Source organism: Trichophyton benhamiae, assembly GCF_000151125.1.
Source record: "Trichophyton benhamiae CBS 112371 chromosome Unknown contig01320.20, whole genome shotgun sequence".
In the NCBI taxonomy this organism is placed as follows: Eukaryota; Fungi; Ascomycota; class Eurotiomycetes; order Onygenales; family Arthrodermataceae; genus Trichophyton; species Trichophyton benhamiae.
In genome coordinates, this window is record NW_003315083.1 from 147911 (window position 1) to 171063 (window position 23153).

Consider the following 23153-nt stretch of genomic DNA (forward strand, 5'->3'; position numbering starts at 1 on the left):
GCTTGTAATATGTTCTAATAAATTGGTCCTCACATATCCTAAGACGGATATCATGGGAGGCACCTCAGCCTGAATAGGAATATGCAGTTTTTTCATATACCCCATGTTCCGTTTGCTGGCTTTTTTGCATCGCCGAAGTATTCAGGGACACTTAAGGGATGATTCCCAAAATGGCAGCGACAACACCCCTAGCAACATGTCTTATCCCTTGCGGATAGACTGATATTGTCCAATGATGGACTTGTCGTACCGTACATCAAGAGAATAATTGCTAATTTTAACTCCGAAAAATTATGGACAAAAAATGCTCTGCCGAGGTACAAAATACGGAATATTGCATCCAGAAGGGTGACAGCTTCAATCCTGAGATATAACGGTTTCTGATATCAATAACTTTGAATTGTGGGATGTCAAGACCGAAATGACCGAAAAAATGGTCAATGGTCTAAACAAGATTTCCCTCTATGCATGCATTCTCAAGAGTTTTTCACTTTCCACAACTCTGGTGCCATAAACCTTCTGCATGTACCCCAAGATATCTTCGTCCTTCAAGTGCAGAGCTGTCGTACAATCCTGGACAACAGTGGTCCATAAGCCTCTCTGGAAAGCTGCCTTTGCTGTTGCGTCAATACATATGTCGGCGTACAGGCCCATGAGAATGATGTGTTCAATCCCTTTTTCAGAAATATACTTTTCGAACTCAGGGCTTTGGAATGCATCAAACTGAGCTTTCTTCGTGAATATATGTTCACCGCGCGCCGGTGAGAGGGCTGGGGACAGATCAGCTCCCCGGGTTCCTTCTACGCAGAGCTCTTTGCGGCTCTGAACGCGGTTTCGATGCCTCCAACTAGCATTCTGGTAACGCTGGTCCCCTAAATGCTGGATAAAGACGATCTCTTGTGCATGAGACCTAGAAAAGGCAAGTACACGAACAAGTGCATCCGTTATGCAGCTCACAGTCTCCGGATTTCCCAGCGAGATGAAATCGTTTTGAAAGTCTACCACCACTACAGCTGTCGCCTTCTTCATGAAGGCAGCTGCAAAGTCTGGTGCTGGACATATATCTGCAGGATCGTCGGCCAGAGAGGATGACTGTGAAAATTCGCTTCCAGTTGGCGTGCCAACACTTGGGCTTGGAAGGGTCTGAAGAAAGAGATCGACAAAGGCGTTGGTGGTGAGGTTACCCCCTTGATCCGGTGTAACTGACTTATTCTGCTGAAGGATATTCAAAGTCTCATCGACCTCAGCATCAATACCAGTACAACCACCAAAACGCTCGAGAATAGCGGCAGCAGCACGTATAGTGGCAGATGGATTTACGATTCCTTTGCCTGTGATATCATCGGCCGAGCCATGGGTGGTCTGGTACTCGCTAAGCCGGTTCAATACTGGCTTCAAGTAGACATTTTCTGAACAAGATGTTTCTTGAACCCGCATGTTGAATCTCTCCAGGAATATTGTCTGCATGATATCCGCATATTCGTTGCCAGCCACCATCAAGCAACGGTTAACACCAAACGCAATCATATTCCTGTTCATTGTGTCCGGCTGAATAAACTCCACTTTGATACCAAATTCTTCAGTCAATTCCTTGGCCCAGGATAACAATAATCCATCGAAGAGATGGAACTTGTATACTAAGAAGACGGTTTTTATTTCCCCAAGGTCATCACCCCATTTCTCTCTTGCCCGCTCAAGAGAGAATGCTATGATATGCTGGAACACTTCTTTGCGGAATTCACATACCCTCGATACAGATTTCTGATCACTTTCGAGTTTATTGGTTCCGGTATAGAACCCCTGTGCTTGATCTCGGATAACCAAAAGAGATGATGTACCACGATCAAAGCATTCGACCTTGACGGCTTCCAATTGCTGACGCACTGCATACAGTGACTGGGCACTTATTGCTGTTCGGAATATGACTTTGAGACCTCTACTGGCCTCCCGCTCACAAAATTGCTGATAGTGTGTGATGTCATTTACGGTTTCGTCGCAGATGTCGAGGATTGCATTCTGGCCTTCATCCGAAAGAGGTAGGGAGTTGTAGGAGTGATAAATTCTGTCCGATCGGACGAATTCGATTCTCAGAGAATAACGGGACGCCAATTCTCGCAGGACATTCTCGAACACCACCGCCAGCTCTGGGCCTGTTCCGTGTCCAATTGCAACGCCCACCCGTAATGCATCTGTCCCATGCATCTTGGCAGATAGATTTATGAGGATGAAAGATGGAGGGGGCTTTTGGCGACTAGAATTTCCTTGGGTGACGAGGCCCCTTGGTTGGCTTTTATCTCCGTATGTGGACACAAGCAACAGACCGGTGTCTTCAAGGTGCGGTTTATCTTTTGTCTAATGAGGGATGTTCAAAACTGAAATTTGGTATTAACGGGAAACGAAGCGGGCTGGATGGGACAATTCACTCGAATCTCAGAAGCGAGGTGTTGGTACGGAGTACTGACCAGGTCAAGGCCACGGGGTTACTACTATATACCTTCAATCTTGCCTCCTTTTGACGATTCCTCCACGCTAGTTTTTCCTCCTTTATACTTCGATGGATCGTTTCCCTCTTTGACATCCGGAAGCACGAATTACTGTCTAACTTGGTCGCTGGAGTTCAACAAATCATTTGCCCTTTTCCTTACGGGATTTTAACTCTCTTCGTCTCTTTCTGCTCGCAAATTTGGCGTTTGTATGGATATTTATCGACCATGCATTATGGATATGAGAATACGGTGCGACAAGCTTCCTCCGCGTTCTTTCTTCCTTTCTCTTATTTCTTATTCCTGAGGGTTCAGGGGTCAGGACCATCGGCAAGATGAAATCCTATTTTAGTACACCTCGCATATGTGCTTTCTACTGGTTGTATGCACGGTCAGAATCAACCATCTAAGCTTTTTGGCAGGATTCCTGATTCTAAGGCAGAGAGCACGCATAATTATCTCCTGTCGTATATCGAGAAGTTTACGTTACGTACCCCAAATGATGGTCGTGGCGATCCTCCTTGGTACGGGTGTTTTCTATCCGCCTGACCATGGAGCCAGAGGGGGCCTGATCTCGTCTCTGATCTTGCAGTATAGTTATAGGAGAAGGATATGGTACAGATAAGGTCGTTTGAACCTGGTCCTTCCCTGATGTCTCCGATCTCGCTGTTTCCCAGTCCATGGATTCGACTCGATCCAACGAACATGAAACTTCCTTGGCTCGTATCCATAACTCGACAAGAGACGCCACCATCTGTTTATACTCCTTCCATATTTCTCCCTGCCGCCGTTACTTGGATCAGGGGAGATAGCATACATCCAGATTCTATCGAAATTTGGACTTCTGGTACATCCAATCTCTGTTCCAGGACAACGAGGAAACGTGAAGGAGGGGATTTGGTCTATATTAAACCTATTCTCACTATTCCTTGAATAGAAGGTCCGCACGTTTGGCAGCGTACAGTACATTAACCCCTGTATCTAACTAAAAACAGCATCATGCATGGGAAACTGAGGAATCCTCTGTCATTCAGGTTTCAAGCGGTTCTCTGCAACAAGAGAAAGACGCTTCACACAACGGATCCACACAGCAATTTTTTTTACAAGACCTGTGTTGTCATACTTAACTAGTCATATTATTATATCCGAGGGGCGATAACCCAGCCCATCGTACTCCGTATTGGGCCATGCAAACATCTGGTACATATACTTACCCCACGATATTCTTCAGGCAAGCAAGGATGCCATGGAATTCAGCCACTCAGCATCCCGGACAAGGGGCATTTCAAGGCGAAAATTAAAATTATGGAAACCAACGCTGCAAACCCGCAGAAATCGGTGACCTCCAACACATTCTTAGATGACGTGGTCTAGCTGGAAATCCATGTGATACTTGCTGGAGATAATTCTGCTGGTTTAAGAATCAACAAAATCTAAATATTTGGAACAATTTTCTCCTGCACCATTCATCCCAAAGTATCCCTGCACTTTTTGACTGAAACTTGCTCGATACGAACATCCCCGAAGACGAAAGAACCCTGTACTCCAGATGGATTAGTTACTGTGCAATGACACCGACCCTCACCGACCTTTTCTCGTATATACTTCCATTCTGACAGCCACTTCGAGAAATCAACTGGCTGGCGAATAAGGTTCTCTGGGTCTTCCCCTGAAAACGGCCTCCGAGGCCGACATGGCTAACCACACTTGATCGGAGAGAAGAAAATGGTGTTGGAGAGCAATCAGTCTCCAGTGGTTCTTGAAATCGGTACATTGCATGCTGGACAATCTTGCATTATCAGTCTCCACAGGCAGGGTGTTGATGTGCTCTTTCTGCGGGATGGAAGCGAAGATGCCCGAATGTCACGACCGTTCTGCTTGCCTGCTCGGCAAGGAGGGGACAGATTGGCCTTACCGATGATGCTACTTCTCGGAACCGGCACGCGCACTTGAAGATGTGCGAACTGAAGGTTTTACCGTTCCTGTGCAGGATGTACAGTACAATACTACTCCGTACAATGTGTAAACCTCTCGGGGGCGGAAAAATTTCCAATTTTCACCGTTATGGAAGGGTTTTGATCGAGTCAGAAGGTGAACCTTCGCTTTCCTTTTTCCTTTAATCTCGGATTTGCAAGGGAGCGGTGTGTCTTGACGAAGGCTATTGTTCCTAGCTTTGCGGAGATCCTCCTCTTTATAATTGTCCTATGCGGCCTGTGTTGATTGAGGACCCCCTGAGTTCAAGAACAGCCAAGATTTCAATTCAACGGTCATTTCCTTGTCCGTTTGCATGTTCTCCTGCTACTCCCATTATTGACAGATATTGCTCTGAAGATATTACACAAAAGAGATGCCTCCAGTCCCCCATTTGCCTACCAAGTCGCAAAATGATATCAGCTCCGGATTCCACCTCGCTGATGGACGAGGATACATGCTTGATCGTGGCTATTTTGCCTCGTCTAGGCTGAATTTTCAGTTTTATCTCTGGAAAGAGTCTTTACATTTTAATTTGCATCCATCTATCTCTACCCCAATAGAAAATTTGCGGGTTGCAGATATTGCCACAGGAACTGGATTATGGCTCTTTGACCTAGCTCGGGAGTTACCAGAGTCCGCACAGTTGGATGGGTTTGATATCAGCCTTGCAAATGCTCCTCAGAAACAATGGTGGCCGCGAAATGTTACAATAAAGCAGTGGAATATTTTTGATGATGTGCCGGAAGAATTGATCGGAAAATATGACATCGTTCACCTGAGACTATTGATTCTTGTGGTTGAGAACAGCGATCCAAGGCCTATCATTCAAAAAGTCCATCAGATGTTAAAGCCAGGTGGCTATATTCAGTGGGACGACCTGAACTACCCGGATACACATGTCAGACAGCCTCTATCAGCAGGAGCAGGCTCAACTCCAGCCTTTGATTCCCTGCGAGAGTTTGTGTACTCCAACGGTCGACACGATTGGGTGCTGCAACTTCCTAGGATCCTCAATAGCGAAGGATTTGAGGGTGCCAGGCAGTTCAACTACGTGGATAGGCCTGATCTCACAAAAGCAAACGGTGATCAACATCTTCTAACAATGGAAGAGTTTGCAACGACCCTGGCGGCTGCAGGCAATCGTCAGGCCTCGGAGAAGATATTCAATTTGATTGGCGATGTTTATCAGGAATCAATGACTGGAGCAGCCCTGTCTATGCCACGAGTTGTCAACATTGCCCGGAAACAAAGCGGCGAAACACCGCACTCTGTATTATAGAATTGAGGTGTACAGCTTTTGTTTAAGTTGCTATTCTCTAATATTCTCCTTGCTGTCATCCAAATACATTGAGAGTGAAGCAGGAAATTCACATTACCAACAAAGAAATGTCTATAATTACTTCTGTTGGATGGTACCTCCCATCCATGAAATCGGCTTGAATAACCGCATGTGGCTAGCATTGCGGTTGTCACCATCACTTACCAGAACAAGGCATAGGCCCTGTTTGGGTCACATCAGGTTGAATACGAACACATCCAACCGACACCAATGAACCTTTTATTATTATTATTCCCAGTCAGTCATAGTTTTTCTAATGCAGGCATGGCTCGCTCAGAGTTTATGTTGTGAAACTCGAGGCAATCATTGGGCGGGAGCTCCCGTCAACTCTAAAAATAAGCCAGTCTCGGAAAGGCAAAAAGGCATTTCCCGTGCTGTGTTCCATGATTCGGGATTTTACTGCAAGGCCCGAGATACATTCCTCTCTCGTCGCCATATTACCGCTCTTCTTTGATGACACATTGAACACTAAGGGTTGACGAATCAACCAGGCCAAGTGGAATTGTGGCTGATATTGAGCTTGAACTAACTACTAAAAACTATGTTTACGGAGTATACGGGCTTAGATCTTTCATGAAACGCTATTGTACGGCACATTCTGCCCAATGCGTTGGTTGACTGGCAATTGATATGCGAAGGATATCTAGAGAGAAACAAAGGAATTATATCGCTGTGTCATAAAATATCGGTGTGACCAACAGTTGCAACTTCTTTCCCAAATAACTAGTCCAACTCGCTAGTTCGGGCGCCTTAATTCGTACACTGTAACAACCCAGGGCTGTAGGATTTATTGTGAAGAGCAAATGAAGTATTCTCCCATCCCATGCATACCCAGTATCCATGCCCTTGGAGCGTGGTAACAAGCTTTATTGAGAGGACTTGCATGAAGCTCTGACCTGCGATTTTCGGCCGTATGACCACTTAAAAACTGCACGAATGTCCCCAAAAGTCGCTTCGAACGTCATCGTTTTCTATTCGTAGAGAGTCCGTATACTCGAATCTCAGGATCCGAGAATTAGCTTGAGAAACCCTGGTCAAGAAAGCAGCTATCCTTTCCTTCAGCCGAAGTAGATGACTCCAACTGTAATCAAGGGTATCAATTACGAGGACTGGTGGGGAGAGCGGGAGCTATGTTACTATAGACATGGCCGTATGAGTAAGACAAGTTTACTCGAATTTGGCTAAGAGACACATATGTCAAAGGACCCTTCGGGGAAAACATCTCGCCTTCCACATGTTTATCTAATAAGTGCGACCCGTTTCCAATCATTGGTATTGAGTGATAAAAGACACGGACCTTGTTCGAGGGTAACTTGGTACTCCTTGCCAAAGAAGATGAGCCAAGTTACAGTTGCAAAATTGGCAGGAATTGGTTCCACTCGAAATATCGGTCAAGTGAGTGATAACATCAGGGGCATACTTTTAACGATATCCAAGGTTGAGAGGTCTATCATTGCTTTCCAAGTTGGGACTCGCGCTGGAATATGCTATATTGGAGTACAACATATGAGATACCTGTGGCTATAAAATCATGTCGTGATGGTTTTTACAAACCACTTGCGGAGTTTAAGATTGTAGCTCCGGGCTACAATGCTTCCTCTCTTGACCAAAAGCTAGATTTCGCGGGTATCTTATGGACAAGCAAGTCCCGTACTCATTTTCAGGTGTTAACGATCATTTGATTCGTCATATCCCAACAGTCTTGGACAAGCTCAACATGCTACTAATCCAGGTGAACCACAAGAAGATATAACTACCGGTGGTTGATAGGAGCTTGAAATTGTAACTTCAGAGAGCCAACTAACGGATTAACTAGTTAAAGAGGCCAAAAGGTTGTCGCTCCGGGAGAGGCAGAAAGAGAGTTTTTCGGGAGAGCGGAACCCCGGCGGATGCTCCCGTCTCCTCCGCCATCTTTTTTTTAAGCCCCAAACTTGTTTGATCCATCCTCCGCTCCTGATGGTTGTTTTGGTCGACAACCCTCAGGTCGATTTTGTGGACACGTATTGTGGCTCAACATGCTGGGCTGAACCGAGGCTCGTATCTCGGCATGCCCAATTTATGAGCCACGCAGCTGGCAGTTGAGTGGTTGATTAGACGGGCCCAGTAACATCATCACAATAAGCGGGAAAGTTATTCAAATCTTTCTGATTCTCACGACACCGGAGATTCAATACCTCACTAATATAGTTATATGGAACTGGAATAGATGGTATCCGCTAAATAACACAGCTGGCTTGTCCCCCCGTCATGGAGCATCTTACCTCGCTGTGCACGGCGGCGAAAGAGTCGCTCTTCACGGTGCCAGGGATAGTCTGCGTGGGCGCTGCGTACCTCACAGCAGTGCAGCTTCTTCGTTTCAGGAGGATTCGCAGACTGGAGAAGCAGTATGGGTACCATACTCGCGAGTCAATGAGCAAGATGACCAACGACGAGGCATGGGCGATTCATCAGACCATGATGACGCTTGAATTTCCGTTCTTCACGCTCAAGGGACTGCAGTTCGCACTGTTCAAGGTATGTTTATCAGCAGTCTCCCCAGGCAAGAACATTTAATTACAGCATGAAGATGGAGGACTAATAAAGTCGTCGTAACTATGGCAGACGTACGGCATTCCTACTATCTCGAGGCTGCTGGTGCAAACCTCGGAGCTGTCCAACCCGCAAACATCATCAAAGCGATATATGGACACTTCTGTCCTGATAAACGAGTTTGTGGCAAACCCGCCAACCTCAGAAAGGGCACTTGAAGCGCTCGCCCGCATGAATTATATACATAGCCAGTACCGCAGAGCAGGTAAGATACTGGATGACGACATGTTATACACTCTCAGCCTGTTTGCACTTGAACCAGCCCGATGGGTGAACCAGTATGACTGGCGCAAGATCACCGACCTAGAGAGATGTGCGGCGGGGACGTTCTGGAAGAGCATAGGAGATGCGATGGAAATCAAGTACGATAAGCTGCCGTCAGCCGACACGGGTTTCAGAGACGGAATACACTGGCTGGAGGAGATCGATGTTTGGAGCAGGGAGTATGAACGCAGGTGCATGGTTCCAGACAAGAACAACCATGAGACCGCCAACGAGACCGTGGAACTGCTGCTTTATAATGCGCCAAAGTTCTTACACCCCGTTCTGTGGAAGGGCGTTATTTTCCTGATGGAGGACCGTCTCCGGGTTGCGATGATGTATGTGCTTTTGAACCCCCGCTGTTACACACGCCCTTGCAACTACAAGTTCTAGCCCACCTAACCAGATCGTGACCAGATATGAGCGCCCCGAGTGGATATACCAGTTCATCTTCGCAAACACCCTTGCACTGCGCCAGTTCGTGGTCCGCCATCTTCTACTACCCCGCCCCTATTGGCGCCGCTCCGTTCGCCATTCCGAAGAGGGTGACGATGGTTCAAGAGCACACAGCGTTTTAGCCTGGGACAACGCGCCCTACTATGTCAAGCCCACGCTATGGAACCGCTGGGGACCAGAGGCACTGTACACTCGGCTGCTAGGCAAGCCGGTCCCTGGTGACGATGGTGATAAGTATTTTCCGAACGGGTTCGTCACTCCGAGCGTGGGGCCGCAGCGATTCTTGGGCAAGGGTGAGGAGTATCACGGTCAGATGATGAAGAAGCTGCAGGCTGAGCGGACGGGACAGTGTCCTTTTATGCGATGACAACCCGTAAATATAACTAGAGAGCTAACCACTCTACGTCTCTATCTTCTCGCAGCTACATCTATCTCGGGGGATTGTGGGTGAAAATGATGTACCTATTGGATTGTAGGGTATTGTCGGATGTACGGAGCTTAGTTAGCTCTCGGCCTACATATCCATTAGCTATTTTCGCCTGCGGTGGCTTCATAATTGACAGTTATTAAATTCATGTGTGCTGTCAACCACTCCTCTCTCTGCTACAGAGACAGCCCCACTGCTCTGTGAGGCAGGTGTACTAGTCTTCTCCTGCTCTTGAAACGCCCTGTAATCTTAATACCAGTTCCATTTCAAATCTTTGCTGGCTAATCGGCCCTCTCGGATATCTGCCATCATAATATTAGTATCGGAGGGGTAAATCGTGCTCAAAAACAGGGTCCCCTGCGCCCTTCATATTAGCAAGGACAGCTTGTCGAAAATGCCAACGCAGTATTTCATCAGATACGCGACCACTGTCGAGAATCCTTCCATCAACCCCAAATTTATCCGGACCAAGGCACATAACTTTGTATCTGTCCTCTATTTGTGTTAGTTAGCGCAATATCTTCTGGGGAAGAGGGCGCTTTCTCTTCCGTCTAGTAGCAGTCCATTCTAGCTCGAGATTATCGACGAATTTGTAACCCAACGGCCAAAGCCGTGCTCAATCCATATATTTTCGTGTTACAGAGGAAGTAAATCTGCAGTCTAAAATGCATCCAGCCTGCTAAACTGTGCTAATTTGCAGAGGAGACATCATAATCTCCAAGTTCAACCAGTTAATTCTCCAGCAAAAGAGATGAAGTTGAGCCGCAGAGCAAGAAAAGGTTAAGAGATTAAGTTGACACGTGATGTTCTGGAGCCCGTTATATTACATAACTAACTTCACGATAACCACGCTATCTCCACGTGACTACCCCAGGTGTTCCTCCCGCCCGACTGTTTCCGCGCTTTTCCCAGCTTTTCCACTGCTGCATGCGAGATACATCGAGCTTGCTCCAGAATGCGCGCAGACGCAAAGTATCACAGAAGGCGAAAAGGAGGCCGGGCGGAGGAGAAGCAGCAGAAGAAGCAAAAACCGACGAGCTTCCCCTACAGCCGAAAGCAAGATGCACCGCTTGGCCGAGTTTCCCCGCTCTCCGCGGGCAGCATATAAAGCTCTCCTCTCAGTCCAGCGGTGGCCGGCGTGCTCCCCTTAGGAGATAGAGAGACGTACAAGAGGACAATCGGAACAGCTGAGACAACCAATTGATACATCTATATAGCATCGTCGCCATGGCACAGCTCGCTACCTTCAAACCCCCCACGGTTCAGAATGAGCCAAACGTCTGTCGCAGCCCCTCTCCCCGTTCGTAAGCTATAGTTATAGCTTGACTGACAGTGGATATAGAAACACTACGCCAAGGGCTCTCCGGACCGAGAGCAGCTCGTCTGTGCCCTGGAGCAGTTCAAGAAGAAAGCTCCTCTCGAGGTTCCTGTCATGATTGGAGGGAAAGCTATCACCACCTCTCCGATACAGACGCAGCAGAACCCATCTGACCACGCTGTCTGTGTTGCTAAATATCACACCGCTTCAGATGACGACATCAAAGCGGCTATTGATAATGCTTTGGAAGCCAAGAAGAAGTGGGAGGCCATGCCTTTCTCGGACAGAGCTTCTATCTTCTTGAAGGCGGCTGATCTAGTCGGCACCAAGTACCGTTATGAAATGATGGCAGCCACCATGCTGGGCCAGGGGAAGAACGCATGGCAGGCAGAGATTGACGCTGCTGCTGAAGCTGTGTGACTTTTTAAGGTATATCCTACTCTCTTTTTCCAAAATTCTATGGATTATATATATATATATATATATATATATGGTATGTATTGACAAATTTTAGGTTCAACGTTCACTACGCATCTGAACTTTACGCTCAGCAGCCAGTTCACAACGCCCCCGGAGTCTGGAAGTAAGTATCTCTATTACCAGAACATTATGCAGATACACTCTCTAACAACATATGTACTGCAGCCGTGTCGAATACCGACCCCTCGAAGGCTTTGTATATGCCATTTCCCCATTCAACTTCAGTGCTATCGGAGGCAACCTGCCCGCCGCCCCAGCTCTCATGGGCAACGTGGTGCTGTGGAAGCCCTCCCCCTTCGCCATTGCGTCCAACTACCTCATTTACAACATTCTCACTGAAGCTGGCCTCCCAGCGGGTGTCATCCAGTTCGTCCCCGGAGACGCTGAGAGAATCACTAGCTTGGTTCTAGACAACAAGCACTTCTCCTCCCTACACTTCACCGGCAGCACAGCTGTCTTCCGTTCTCTCTATGGCAAGATCGCCCAGGGTGTAGCAGACGGCAAATACCGCAGCTATCCTCGCATTGTAGGCGAGACCGGAGGAAAGAACTTTCACCTTCTCCACCCCAGCGCAGACACGGACAATGCCGCTATCCATACGGTTCGTGGAGCATTCGAATTCCAGGGCCAGAAGTGTAGTGCCTGCTCAAGAGCCTATGTGCCACAGTCAAAATGGGAGTCATTCCGAGCCAAACTCGTGGAAGAGACTGAGAAATTGAAGATCGGAACTCCTGAGGACTTCACTAATTTCATCGGACCCGTTATTCACGAAGCTTCATTCAAGAAATTGGCGAAGGTTATTGATGACGCGAAAGATGACAAGGAGCTCACACTCCTTGCTGGAGGCAAATACGATTGCTCAAAGGGATACTTCATTCACCCAACTATATACTCCACAACGAACCCAGAACATCACCTTCTCAACACCGAGCTCTTTGGGCCGGTGCTGGTTATCCTCGTGTACCCAGATGAGGCAGCCGATGCGTTTGAGAAGATTTGTGAAACAATTGATAACACCGGTGCCTATGGCTTGACTGGTGCTGTGTTCTCTCAGGACCGTGCGGCAGTTCATTATGCGGAGAATGCTCTTAGGGGTACTGCTGGAAATTTCTACATCAACTGTAAGTGTACTGGTGCTGTTGTTGGACAGCAGCCATTCGGAGGTGCCAGGGCGTCTGGTACCAATGATAAGGCCGGTAGTGCGGCTTTGATGGGCAGGTTTGTGAGTATGAGGTCCATCAAGGAGGAGTTTGTACCTGTTCATAGTGTTCTGTACCCCAGCAATGAGTAGGCAGTGGTGAACGGTTATTGGGTTACTAGATGACGCGATGGAATATGACAATTAATTATAGTATTACACTATGCCTGTATGACCGTGCTGCTATTGTAAATGTCTTTGTCAATCAGAACTGGAAAGACGAAGGTACTTATGGAATGTTGTCAAGAATGGGAGTTTCATTCGCTCTCTTTTATCTTCGATCAGGATATAAGAAGCATGCCCAGTATCTACCTAGGCAAAGAGAAGGTAAGGTGAATGAACATCTTGAGGAATTAAAAGGGAAATGTTTTTTATAATTGTTTCTCCGAAAACAAAAGAAAAAGGAGCAAAATTAAAAAATATTGGGTTGTAGAGGGGATATCAAACAGCCAATTGATCATGTTTTGTTATCACTCAGTGACTAATACCGACTTGCCTCAAAACGAACACGCTGGTTGGGGAATTATTAAGCAGACAAGAGAACAGAGGATGGGAGCATAAGCACGCGCTGGAGTCCGATTGGACGCAAGGCTCGCACTTAGTGGATGTGATACATCTGCTGTGCGGAGAGAAAGGGGTACGGCTTAAAGGGAATGCAAGTGGGTGGACAAGAGAGGCGTGAGAGCCTAAAATATACCGGCACACTGCATTTACTCTTCACCCTCGAGCTGCTCGTCCTCAAGACTGCAAGAAGAAAATTGGTTAGCGTATAGGTAGGACAGATATTATATAGATAGGTAGATACTTACTATTCCTCCTCACCGTCAGAGACGGAGGCATCCTGGTACTGCTGGTATTCGCTGACCAAGTCATTCATGTTGTTCTCGGCCTCAGTGAACTCCATCTCGTCCATACCCTCACCAGTGTACCAGAACAAGAAAGCCTTCTTGCGGAACATAGCAGTGAATTGGTCACCGACACGCTTGAAGAGCTCCTGAATGGAGGTGGAGTTACCGACGAAAGTAGAGGACATCTGGAGACCGCGTGGAGGAATAGAGCAAAGAGCGGTCTGGACGTTGTTGGGAATCCATTCGACGAAGTAGGCGGAGTTCTTGTTCTGGATGTTGCGCATTTGGTCCTCAACCTCCTTCATGGAGACCTTACCACGGCTATTCGGGTGTTAGTAAAAGAAGCCAAGCATAGAGTTAATAAATTAGGGTACATACAAGATGGCAGAGCAGGTAAGGTAGCGGCCGCTACGGAAGTCGGTGGCGGCCATCATGTTCTTGGGATCGAACATCTGCTGGGTCAACTCCGGCACGGAGACGGCACGGAAAGAGTAGGCGTTGCGGCTAGTAAGGGGAGCAAATCCAACCATGAAGAAGTGGAGACGAGGGAATGGAACCATGTTGACGGCCAACTTGCGGAGGTCAGAGTTGAGCTGACCTGGGAAACGAAGACTGGTGCTGACACCGGACATGACGGCGGAGACGAGGTGGTTAAGATCACCGTAGGATGGGTTAGTGAGCTTGAGGGTTCTCATGCAGATGTTGTACAAGGCCTACAAGCAGTTAGAAATACCGAACCCTGGCCAATTAAAGGGAGCTAGAGAAAATATACCTCGTTGTCGATACAGAAGGTCTCGTCGGAGTGCTCAACGAGCTGGTGGATGGAGAGAGTGGCGTTGTATGGCTCGACAACGGTGTCAGAGACCATTGGGGATGGGACAACGGAGAAAGTGGCCATCATACGGTCTGGGAATTCTTCACGGATCTTGGAGATCAGGAGGGTACCCATACCGGCACCGGTACCACCACCGAGGGAGTGGGTGATCTGGAAGCCCTGGAGGCAGTCGCAGCCTTCGGCCTCACGACGGACAACATCGATGACCTGGTCGACCAAGTTGGCACCCTCAGTGTAGTGACCCTTGGCCCAGTTGTTTCCGGCACCAGACTGACCGAAGACGACGTTATCGGGGCGGAAAAGCTGACCGAAAGGACCGGCACGGACAGCATCGAGAGCGGCGGGCTCAAGATCAACAAGAACCGCACGGGGAACGTATTTTTTGCTTGAGGCCTTTGCCTCCAATGAGTTAGTATGCTGCTGAAGGGAAGGGTCTTGGTCGTGCACACCTCGTTGAAGTAGACATTCATGCGCTCCAATTGGAGGTCAGAAGATCCGGTGTAGCTAAAGAAATCCCAGTCGTCAACATTCAAGTCCCTCGAGACTCGGGGACTTTGTCTCCCCTGCAGAATCACTCACTGGCCGGATCCATCGAGACCGTGCTCACCGGCAATGGTTTGCCTGTAAATCAAGTCAGTAACAATTCGACACGAGATATACAATTACGATGCAACGCATGAATGCTCACCAGAAAGCAGCACCAATTTGGTTACCCTATTGTCGAACAATTGTTAACTCAAACGGGTACCTGACAACGAACCAGGGAACGATCAAAGCTTACACATTGGCCGGTTTGGAGATGGACCTATACGATAAATGCACGTTAGCCTGAAGCTCGACGCTCGCTATGTGAGAATTGTGAAACTCGGAGCCTGTTCCATTCACGCTGGGACATGGTCGTGTGGTGGCCCTCTCGCCTGCCCCCCTTTCTTGGCCTGTGCAGACCGTGTCGTGTTTTTCGGGCACAAATAGAGGGGAAGTGATGGACAGGGGGAAGCTAGACTTACGATTTCACGCATGTTGACGAGAGTAACGGACGGTTGAGGGTGGAGTGGACGGAGTGAAGTGTTCGGGGTCGGGTCGAGGACTGTTGCTCTATGTTTGTTGTGTGAAGTTGAAGAGTTGAGAAGTTGAAGTCGAAGAAAGGAGAAGAAAGTCGGGCGTGGTGGGCGGTGAGCAAAGGAGGTAGCTCGATCGGGACTAGCGTTGTTTACTGCCGTTTAGCGCTAAGGGGTTGCTTAGTAATTGATTATATAAACGTGAAGATGCCGAGCGAGCAGCGAAATAGCAGAAATACTTATAATAATACAGAACCAAGGGCTAGCTATCCTATGCCTACGAGTGATATAGAAACCGAAAAAAAAAGGGAGATTGTTTGAGGGGCGACACGCTTAGCTGTCCACTGCCTTCTTGGTGGCCTCCTTCTCCCGCTCGAGCCAGGCACCAAACTTATCCAGTCGCTGAGCTTCGTCGTCTTTGCCGGCCTCCGCCTCCCAGCCGGCCCCGTCATCCTGTAGGGCAGCAGCTGCACTGGCGCCCGACTTCTTAAACCGGACTTTACCCTCAACTACGTATGCTTCGACCTGGGTGCCGCCAAAGAAGCGGCCGTTCATCATCTGGCCATTATTGTTAGCTCGGCTCTCTATGGCCGTAAAATCATGCTGTACTCAAGCCATACCTGCACACAAGCCCGGGCACACTCGGGGTCGGAGAAGCGGACTGTGGCAATTCCTGATTCTTCTTTGTCGTAGAGCACCACGTTGGTCACTTCACCCAGCTTTGAGCATTCCTCGCGTATGTCTTCTTTAATGTCGAGGATGGCGGCTGGGTCCTCCTGTGAGACAAAGCCGGAAGTTAAAAACATGTTGATGCACTGAATAGAACGATTGGGGGGTTTACCTCCAACTCTTGCAGTGTAAACATATGTTTCAACACCACAACCTTCCCTGCCTTTCCTGAATGTCTAGGCCCAACATCATCATCATCCCAGTCAGTGAGTTTACTATACGCCCAGGTTAGCCAAACTACTATCAACCTCTCCAACTGGACGGCTGCATACTTGTTCAATTTCTGGGTCTTGCGTATGATTTTCATCTTATCCCTCATGTTCGCCTTTGCTGGGGCTTCCTGCACAGCCTTAAAGGAGAAGTCTGCCGGCTGCACCCTCATGTTACCCTCCGTGCCCTTCTCGCCAAACCGGAAATCGGTATCGTCCAGCATCTGAATAGCGAGGTTGACGGATTCGGGACGAAAATATACGACGAGTGCATCGCCTTTAAACGCACCCTGTTCGTCTGTATACATCTTTATGCGTGGCTTTCCGCTGTCGATTTCCTCTGCGATAACGCCGCATTTGCTGAAGAGAGAGCTGATCTCAGATACAGTGGCATCTAGAGGGATGGCAGTTACGTATACGGCGGTATTAACACGCGGTTTCTTGGGTTTCTGGGCGGTAGTTGATTCCTAGAATCTTGTTAGATCTTGAGCCCCGGAGGCAAAAACGAAAAGAAGCTAAGGGAATACCGACATCATTATGTTTCCGCTTCTTCTTTTTCTCCTGGAGGGTCTTGAGATTCGCAGGCTCTTCCTCGTCGACCCCCTGCATCTTGTACGCCTGTCTCTGTTGTTCCATCAAGGACTCGTCCAGCTGTATCTCCGGTCAAGACAATGAGTTAGGATGCCCCACGGATAGAGTCACCATCGTGGCCTCTTTCTTGTTTCAACGTCACTAAGCCATGAGCATGCCTACCGAGGGTATCCATCTCTTCAGAGCGTCATCATAAGTGTATTCCTCGCCATTGTCTGTTTCCAGTATGTACTTGTTGTCAAGCTTCGAGAAGGAGACTCGCGGGTCCGAGTCGAACTCGTCGGGCTGAGGGAAAGTAGACGGCGGTTTCTCGCTGTCAGACATCGCGGCGGCTCATGAAACTCCAGCAGTATCACGGATGTGTTGTTTGTTTCGTCTGTCTCCGGTTGCTTCCAAGTCGACCTCCAGCAAGTCACGAAAAGCCCCGAAGTTGCTTTGGGGAAGCACGAGCCACACCTTAAAGGTCATGTGGTAAGCGTAATACTGTATTGAACACGAGATATCGCGCAAGTAACCCTGGTATTTATGTAATTACAATACGCACTCGCCTTCAGGTTTTCCGCTCTTTTCCCCAATTTGGATATTCTCGACTTCATCTCATCAACTTGCGCTGTTCGACTCTTTTCGACGCCAGCCTGTGATTTTGATATTCAGCATTGATATCAGGACATGGTGTCGCAAAAACTTGACCTGTGGCATGTCAGATTGCATTTTGACCTGTCAGTTCACTTGTGCCAACTAAGCTCGGTGTGGCCAAACGGCTCCTCCACCCGCTTGTCTGCTACTCGCTAACCTGTCTGCAGCTTCAATATCCCTCGCTGACCCCAGTACACACTCTGCAAGCTTATTTGCGTAAACAGACAACCAGCACCGCCACCTGGAGTGACTAGCAGGGGACACAGGGTCACTAGACATTTGCAAAGAGGGCCGCTAGTACTGAGGTGCAAGGTCTAGTAACAATAAAGGGACCAGGGGGAACCGCTAGTGTTAATTATACCAAAGGAGCACAGCTCAAGGTCAAGCCCCAAACCTCAAGCCTCAGGCTGCCCAACCCGCTCTCCGGCCAGCGACGCCCGAAGGGACAAGACCTTCTCTCATAATGGAAAGGGAGAGCCCTGCTACCCGCGATCGAGAACGGGATCATAGCAACGGCGATTATTTTTACACCCGCCATCATCCTGTTGGATACTCGCTTGCCACTGCTTCTCACACCGGCGACAACGAGCACGAGGAAGCCATTCCCGGCCTAGGCCAGAAAGGTAAGATTGCAGTCCAGCTTCTAGCTCCTCTTTGTTCCTTCGTTTCTCGTTTCTTCCCCCCGGTTGTAAAGAGCAGAAAGGGGGAAAAAGTCACAAACTCAATCTCAGCGTCTTCCCAAGTAGGTCCCGGTACACCCAGCGTCGGATCCAATATCAATATCATCAGACCATCACCGTCGCCGCACCTGACTCTTACGCCGGCAGTATCTCCATCCTCGTATCCCTCATGGCCCGGCAGCGCCGCTGCCAGCAATTCTATCGGAGGTAGCAGCAGCAACGGTAATGGTGGTACGGAAGCAGCCACAGCATCTACCATAGGAAGTACAAGCACAATGGGTGAGAGGGAAACCAACAGCAATCTTATACGCCCACAACGGCCTTTGGGGCCAGCCAGAACACCGTCAAACACCTATGCTCCTCCACGACGGCCCAACCAGTTCATTACCGCACACTCAACCAGCCAGTTGCCGCTTTCTTCCAAGAGAACACCCCGCAGAGAACGTGACCGCGATCCCAACGCGCAGTACCAGGCCCAGGAGAAAGCGTATGTACAGAGGGTACGGCAAGGACCACCGAGCGAGTGGTTTGGCACCGATAACCAGATGTCGTCTTCGACTGCCTCGGCAGCCCTAGATCTAGAGTCCGATGTTGGCGAAGAGTCACCCTCCTCCGAGGCTCAGTTTGACCCAGATACCTTTGACCCGGATCTACGCCTCGGACTCGAAGAAGATGATCTCCAGCCCACGCTCGAGGAATTGCGGGATCCCAGAGCACGGGAGAGACTGGAGTGGCATTCTATGCTGGCCTCCGTACTCAAAGGAGATGTCGTAAGGCAGGAAAAACAACGTCTTATTGGTACAATGGAGCAGAAGAGCAAGGAAGTACTAGGTGGTGAGATATGGCTGGGCGTCAAAGCTCGTACTCTTGCGCGGCCTATCGCAACTCAGGCTAGAATCATTGAGGAGGAAAGGAAGAATATTGGCCCAATGCTAGAAGAGATTATCAACTTCAAAATCAAAGGTCAGGCGGAGATCGGGAAACCTCCGCAGCAACAGGTTGAAGATATTGTCGAAAAGATTGAAAACGTGGAAAGTCTGTATGCCTCCCGCAGACAGCTCGAGCTTGCAAACCCCCGTGCTGCTTCCGAGGAGTACTACGAGTCTTATAATGCCATTCTCTCATGGCACAATACCACCAAGCTTATCAACACGCAACTTTCAATCCTACAGAAATGGGTAGGCAATGATGAACTTGACTTTACAAAACCATTGGTCAAGACTTCTTACGCATCAGAACTCTCCGATGAGGGATCGTTCCTCGACCGAGTCATGAAAGAAGATGGTCTCAAGACCCTACAAGGCGGTGATCAGATGCTTGATGGTGTCGGTAAAGTCATCAAAAAGGCGAAAAATACAATGATTGAAAACTCCGACGCGTTCTTGCAACGCCATTTACCTCCTTACATCGAAGAATTGCTCACCCTAATCAACTTTCCTTCACGTCTTATTCAAGAAGTCACCCGCGTCCGCCTCTCATACGCCAAAAAGATGAAAGATCCTGGCCAACAGTCCCCCATTCTCCTTGATCAGATGATCGTCCAATTTCAGATATTGATGAAAGTCGCTACTGAAATCAAATATCGTTACATGGTCATCTCACGCCCAGAGCCAGGTTGGGATCTTCCGCCTTGCGTTGACGAAAACTTCGATATGGTCGTCCTAGACGCGTTAAAATACTACTTCAAACTGCTGAACTGGAAATTGAGTGCAAACAAGAATACCTTCAAGGAAGCAGAAATTCTGGAGCAGGAGTGGGATTTTTCAAATCAGATTGGACGACAGCTTGATGGCGGTGATATCGAGGTTGCCGAACAGTTTAGCACTCTAACCGCCAAAGCCTTGCAGCGGTTGATGCTACATTTTGAGCGTGAACTCCTATCTAAACCACAAGAAGAAGCCTCTGACAATGAGAAACGATACAAGACCATCCTTGATTCCGTTCGGGTACGACAGCGAAAACTCTTCAGGTTCTCACGTTTCCTTCGCCAGCGTTTCGAGAATGCCACCGAGTTCAATCTTCGTAACGACCACGTCGAGACTTTTACTCAAGCACTTTTGGCATCTGGTCATTTCCTCGTTGTTTCTACCAACACTGTTGGCCAAAAAGGTGTATGTCTGATTGCATCACCTTCCCTATACGACCGTAAAAAGGACATTCAAGCCATCCTCGGCACTTCATTCCGCGGTGATGATGTCACTGACAATCTCTCTTACCCTTATATCCTTGTCATCCGGCCAGACAAACCTTTCCAATGGTCTGGAAAACGGTTCGAGGTTGACTTCCTTGAACATCCTACTGATGTCCGGATGGGAAAACTCCGTCTAGTTGCCGATGGATCTCAGGAACGACTTCAAAATGCCCGTCTGGCACTGTCTAGGCTAACAGGCTTGGAATTCGACGTGACTATCGAACAACGTGCGAACCTAGGACGTGTTAATGTAGAGCTGAACAAGATAAAGAAAACGGCGTTTAAATTGTCCAATACTATCATTGATAGTGTGGAGATTATCAGAAGCCAAAGCACGGACAGACAAAATCTTGAACTTATCCAGTCATGCTTTGCCTTTGCTACCGAATTCGGCAAGAGATCACTGATGTACATGGACCCCAACCGCAGGTCTATGAACCAAGGAAAACTAGTCAAACTGGGCCTGGACTGGATATCTTTCATATGCGATGATTGCGATGCTGCGGATCGCAAGACATTCAAATGGGCTGTGTCCGCCCTCGAGTTTGCTATGATAATCACCCATGGCCATGCTATCATTTCTTTGAACGACCAAGAGTACGATCTACTTCGCGTTAAAGTTGCTGGCTGCATGGCGTTATTAATTTCCCATTTCGATATCATGGGCGCCAGATCAACATTGGCTGCCAAGGCAGAAAAGCAACACTCGGATGCTGCTGGGAACTACCGGAATTTAGATTGCAGTGACATTACTAGTGATGAGGTGGCGTTGGCACAGGTACAAGCACAAAGGTTACTGCACTTATCAGACATTGAGGCCTTCCGGGCTGAAGAAGATGCCAAACGACAGCCGCTAGGAAAGGTGCTGGAAGGCGTCAATGAGGCCGACCGTTCGCTTAGGGTACTTTCTTCATCGGCTACAAACATCAACTTACGCTGGCAGCAAGGTCAGTTCATTGGTGGCGGAACTTCAGGATCCGTCTATGCCGCGATCGACCTAGATACAAGTTACCTGATGGCTGTCAAGGAGATCCGCCTCCAAGAGCCATCTGTCATTCCAGGTGCAGCTCAACAAATTAGAGATGAGATGGGTGTCCTTGAAGTCCTAGACCACCCCAACATTGTCTCTTATCACGGTATTGAAGTCCATCGTGACAAAGTATATATATTCATGGAATACTGCTCTGGCGGCTCTCTTGCTACCTTACTTGAGCACGGCCGTATCGAGGATGAGATGGTCATCATGGTCTACGCCCTTCAGATGCTCGAGGGTCTAGCCTACCTTCATCAGGCTGGCATCGTCCACCGCGATATCAAACCCGCTAATATCCTGCTTGACCACAATGGAGTCATTAAATACGTCGATTTTGGTGCAGCAATGGTCATCGCTAGACAAGGTAAAACCCTCGCAGCAATGGACCACTACAAGGATCCCGCAGCTGCAAACAAAGATCAGCGCAAAAATCAAAAGTCTGTCATCGGTACCCCCATGTACATGTCGCCCGAACTTGTTCGAGGAGAATCAAGTAACCGCTCCTCCCGCCATGGATCAATGGATATCTGGTCCCTCGGATGTGTCATTCTTGAAATGGCCACCGGCATGCGCCCATGGGCTGGCATTGACAACGAATGGGCGATAATGTACAAGATCGCCCAGGGAAATCAGCCCCATCTCCCTAGTAAAGGCGAACTGTCCGAACTAGGCATTGACTTCATTAAACAATGCTTTGAACCAGACCCGGCCAAGCGGCCTAGTGCTGCAGAGCTGTTGCAGCATGAATGGATCGTTTGTATCAGGAGGCAGGTTGTTGCAGAGCCGCAAACCCCTAGCAGCGACGGAAGCGCCTTTACACCCAATCCTGGCAACACACGGCAAAACTCAAGTCAATTTTGAAATTATATAACCTGCCAGATACCTTAAAAAAACCGTAAATGTTTCCATTGATCTGAAGATGACTACAGGCACTGCATGATGTTATCTCTCTTCTCCCTTTCTAACATTTGACCGTTGAAACCACTGCTTTTACTCGCCGTCTCCGGCCGTTTTCTCTCTTCTTTATATACGCATTCCATTCTATATACTCTTCGGTCACAAGCACTGCCCTGCTTCTCAACTCCAGTTTTCTTCGTTTCTCCCATTTATCCCCGGCGTTATATACCTGATTTCTTCAATGGATACCTATGATGACAAGACCAGCTCTAATTAACACTTCATTATTCTTGTGATTCCCCCCAACGTTACCACCACTAACACTTTTTCAATCTGTCTCACTGTCTCACGGCTCCATGTATGTTTATTGCCGACAAATACTTGGACGTCCTTTCTGGAAAGAATGTAGTGTCAGATTTATTATATAGCATATAATTGTGCCGGTGATTGTGAAATCTCATTGCATTAAATACTACGGAATGTAGCTGGTATATGTTTCCATGTCACACGCAGGGGACAGGCAGCCCATTGAAAGATTGCAAGTTAAAGCATGAATAGTTATCCCCAGCGCCATAAGTCAGAATCAAGGTATTAAAACATGGCGTAAAGTCTTCTACCGTACCAAGCATCAGCCAGTGTATAACTAACCACTTGAATAATGAGATGCACTGGTTAACTAATAGGAACACACATACCCTAGCGTATCATTATCATCATCTTAGACGCGACATCCCCTAAGGCACTGACAACCAAACGGATTGCACGCTGTAATATCAGTTGCTTAGCGACTAAACATTTCCATATGGGGCATAGTGAAGTTGGAGTCGTGTTTACCTCCTATTCCGCAATCTGGATTTGGCTCGCTTCCGTCTAGGCATCTCTAAACATGAGGTAAGTATCTGACCAGAGCATTTATATACG

General features: G+C 48.2%; 7 protein-coding genes across 7 annotated transcripts; 4 read left to right on the plus strand and 3 right to left on the minus strand.

The window, feature by feature from the left end:
• Window positions 1-462: 462 nt before the first annotated feature.
• Window positions 463-2578, minus strand: ARB_02849 (isochorismatase family hydrolase, putative; the record flags this gene model as incomplete). The annotated part of the gene is made up of 2 exons (XM_003010905.1): window positions 463-2352; window positions 2495-2578. The coding sequence occupies 2 exons, from the start codon at window positions 2576-2578 to the stop codon at window positions 463-465; spliced, it is 1974 nt and encodes a 657-aa protein (XP_003010951.1).
• A 2252-nt stretch (window positions 2579-4830) lies between these two features.
• Window positions 4831-5736, plus strand: ARB_02850 (uncharacterized protein; the record flags this gene model as incomplete). The annotated part of the gene is made up of 1 exon (XM_003010906.1): window positions 4831-5736. The coding sequence occupies one exon, from the start codon at window positions 4831-4833 to the stop codon at window positions 5734-5736; it is 906 nt and encodes a 301-aa protein (XP_003010952.1).
• Window positions 5737-8043: 2307 nt separating this feature from the next.
• ARB_02851 (uncharacterized protein) lies at window positions 8044-9469 on the plus strand (the record flags this gene model as incomplete). Its single annotated transcript, XM_003010907.1, has 3 exons — window positions 8044-8310; window positions 8398-8984; window positions 9040-9469. The coding sequence occupies 3 exons, from the start codon at window positions 8044-8046 to the stop codon at window positions 9467-9469; spliced, it is 1284 nt and encodes a 427-aa protein (XP_003010953.1).
• Window positions 9470-10756: 1287 nt separating this feature from the next.
• On the plus strand, window positions 10757-12902 carry ARB_02852 (aldehyde dehydrogenase (AldH12), putative; the record flags this gene model as incomplete). Its single annotated transcript, XM_003010908.1, has 5 exons — window positions 10757-10807; window positions 10872-11263; window positions 11362-11430; window positions 11493-12545; window positions 12680-12902. 5 exons carry the CDS (start codon window positions 10757-10759, stop codon window positions 12900-12902), a joined length of 1788 nt encoding a protein of 595 aa, XP_003010954.1.
• Window positions 12903-13235: 333 nt separating this feature from the next.
• Window positions 13236-14678, minus strand: ARB_02853 (tubulin beta subunit; the record flags this gene model as incomplete). Its single annotated transcript, XM_003010909.1, has 5 exons — window positions 13236-13269; window positions 13335-13694; window positions 13752-14086; window positions 14146-14628; window positions 14658-14678. The coding sequence occupies 5 exons, from the start codon at window positions 14676-14678 to the stop codon at window positions 13236-13238; spliced, it is 1233 nt and encodes a 410-aa protein (XP_003010955.1).
• Window positions 14679-15599: 921 nt separating this feature from the next.
• Window positions 15600-17119, minus strand: ARB_02854 (uncharacterized protein; the record flags this gene model as incomplete). The annotated part of the gene is made up of 5 exons (XM_003010910.1): window positions 15600-15824; window positions 15887-16081; window positions 16108-16671; window positions 16736-16855; window positions 16958-17119. 5 exons carry the CDS (start codon window positions 17117-17119, stop codon window positions 15600-15602), a joined length of 1266 nt encoding a protein of 421 aa, XP_003010956.1.
• A 775-nt stretch (window positions 17120-17894) lies between these two features.
• ARB_02855 (uncharacterized protein) lies at window positions 17895-22196 on the plus strand (the record flags this gene model as incomplete). Its single annotated transcript, XM_003010911.1, has 1 exon — window positions 17895-22196. The coding sequence occupies one exon, from the start codon at window positions 17895-17897 to the stop codon at window positions 22194-22196; it is 4302 nt and encodes a 1433-aa protein (XP_003010957.1).
• Window positions 22197-23153: the final 957 nt, after the last annotated feature.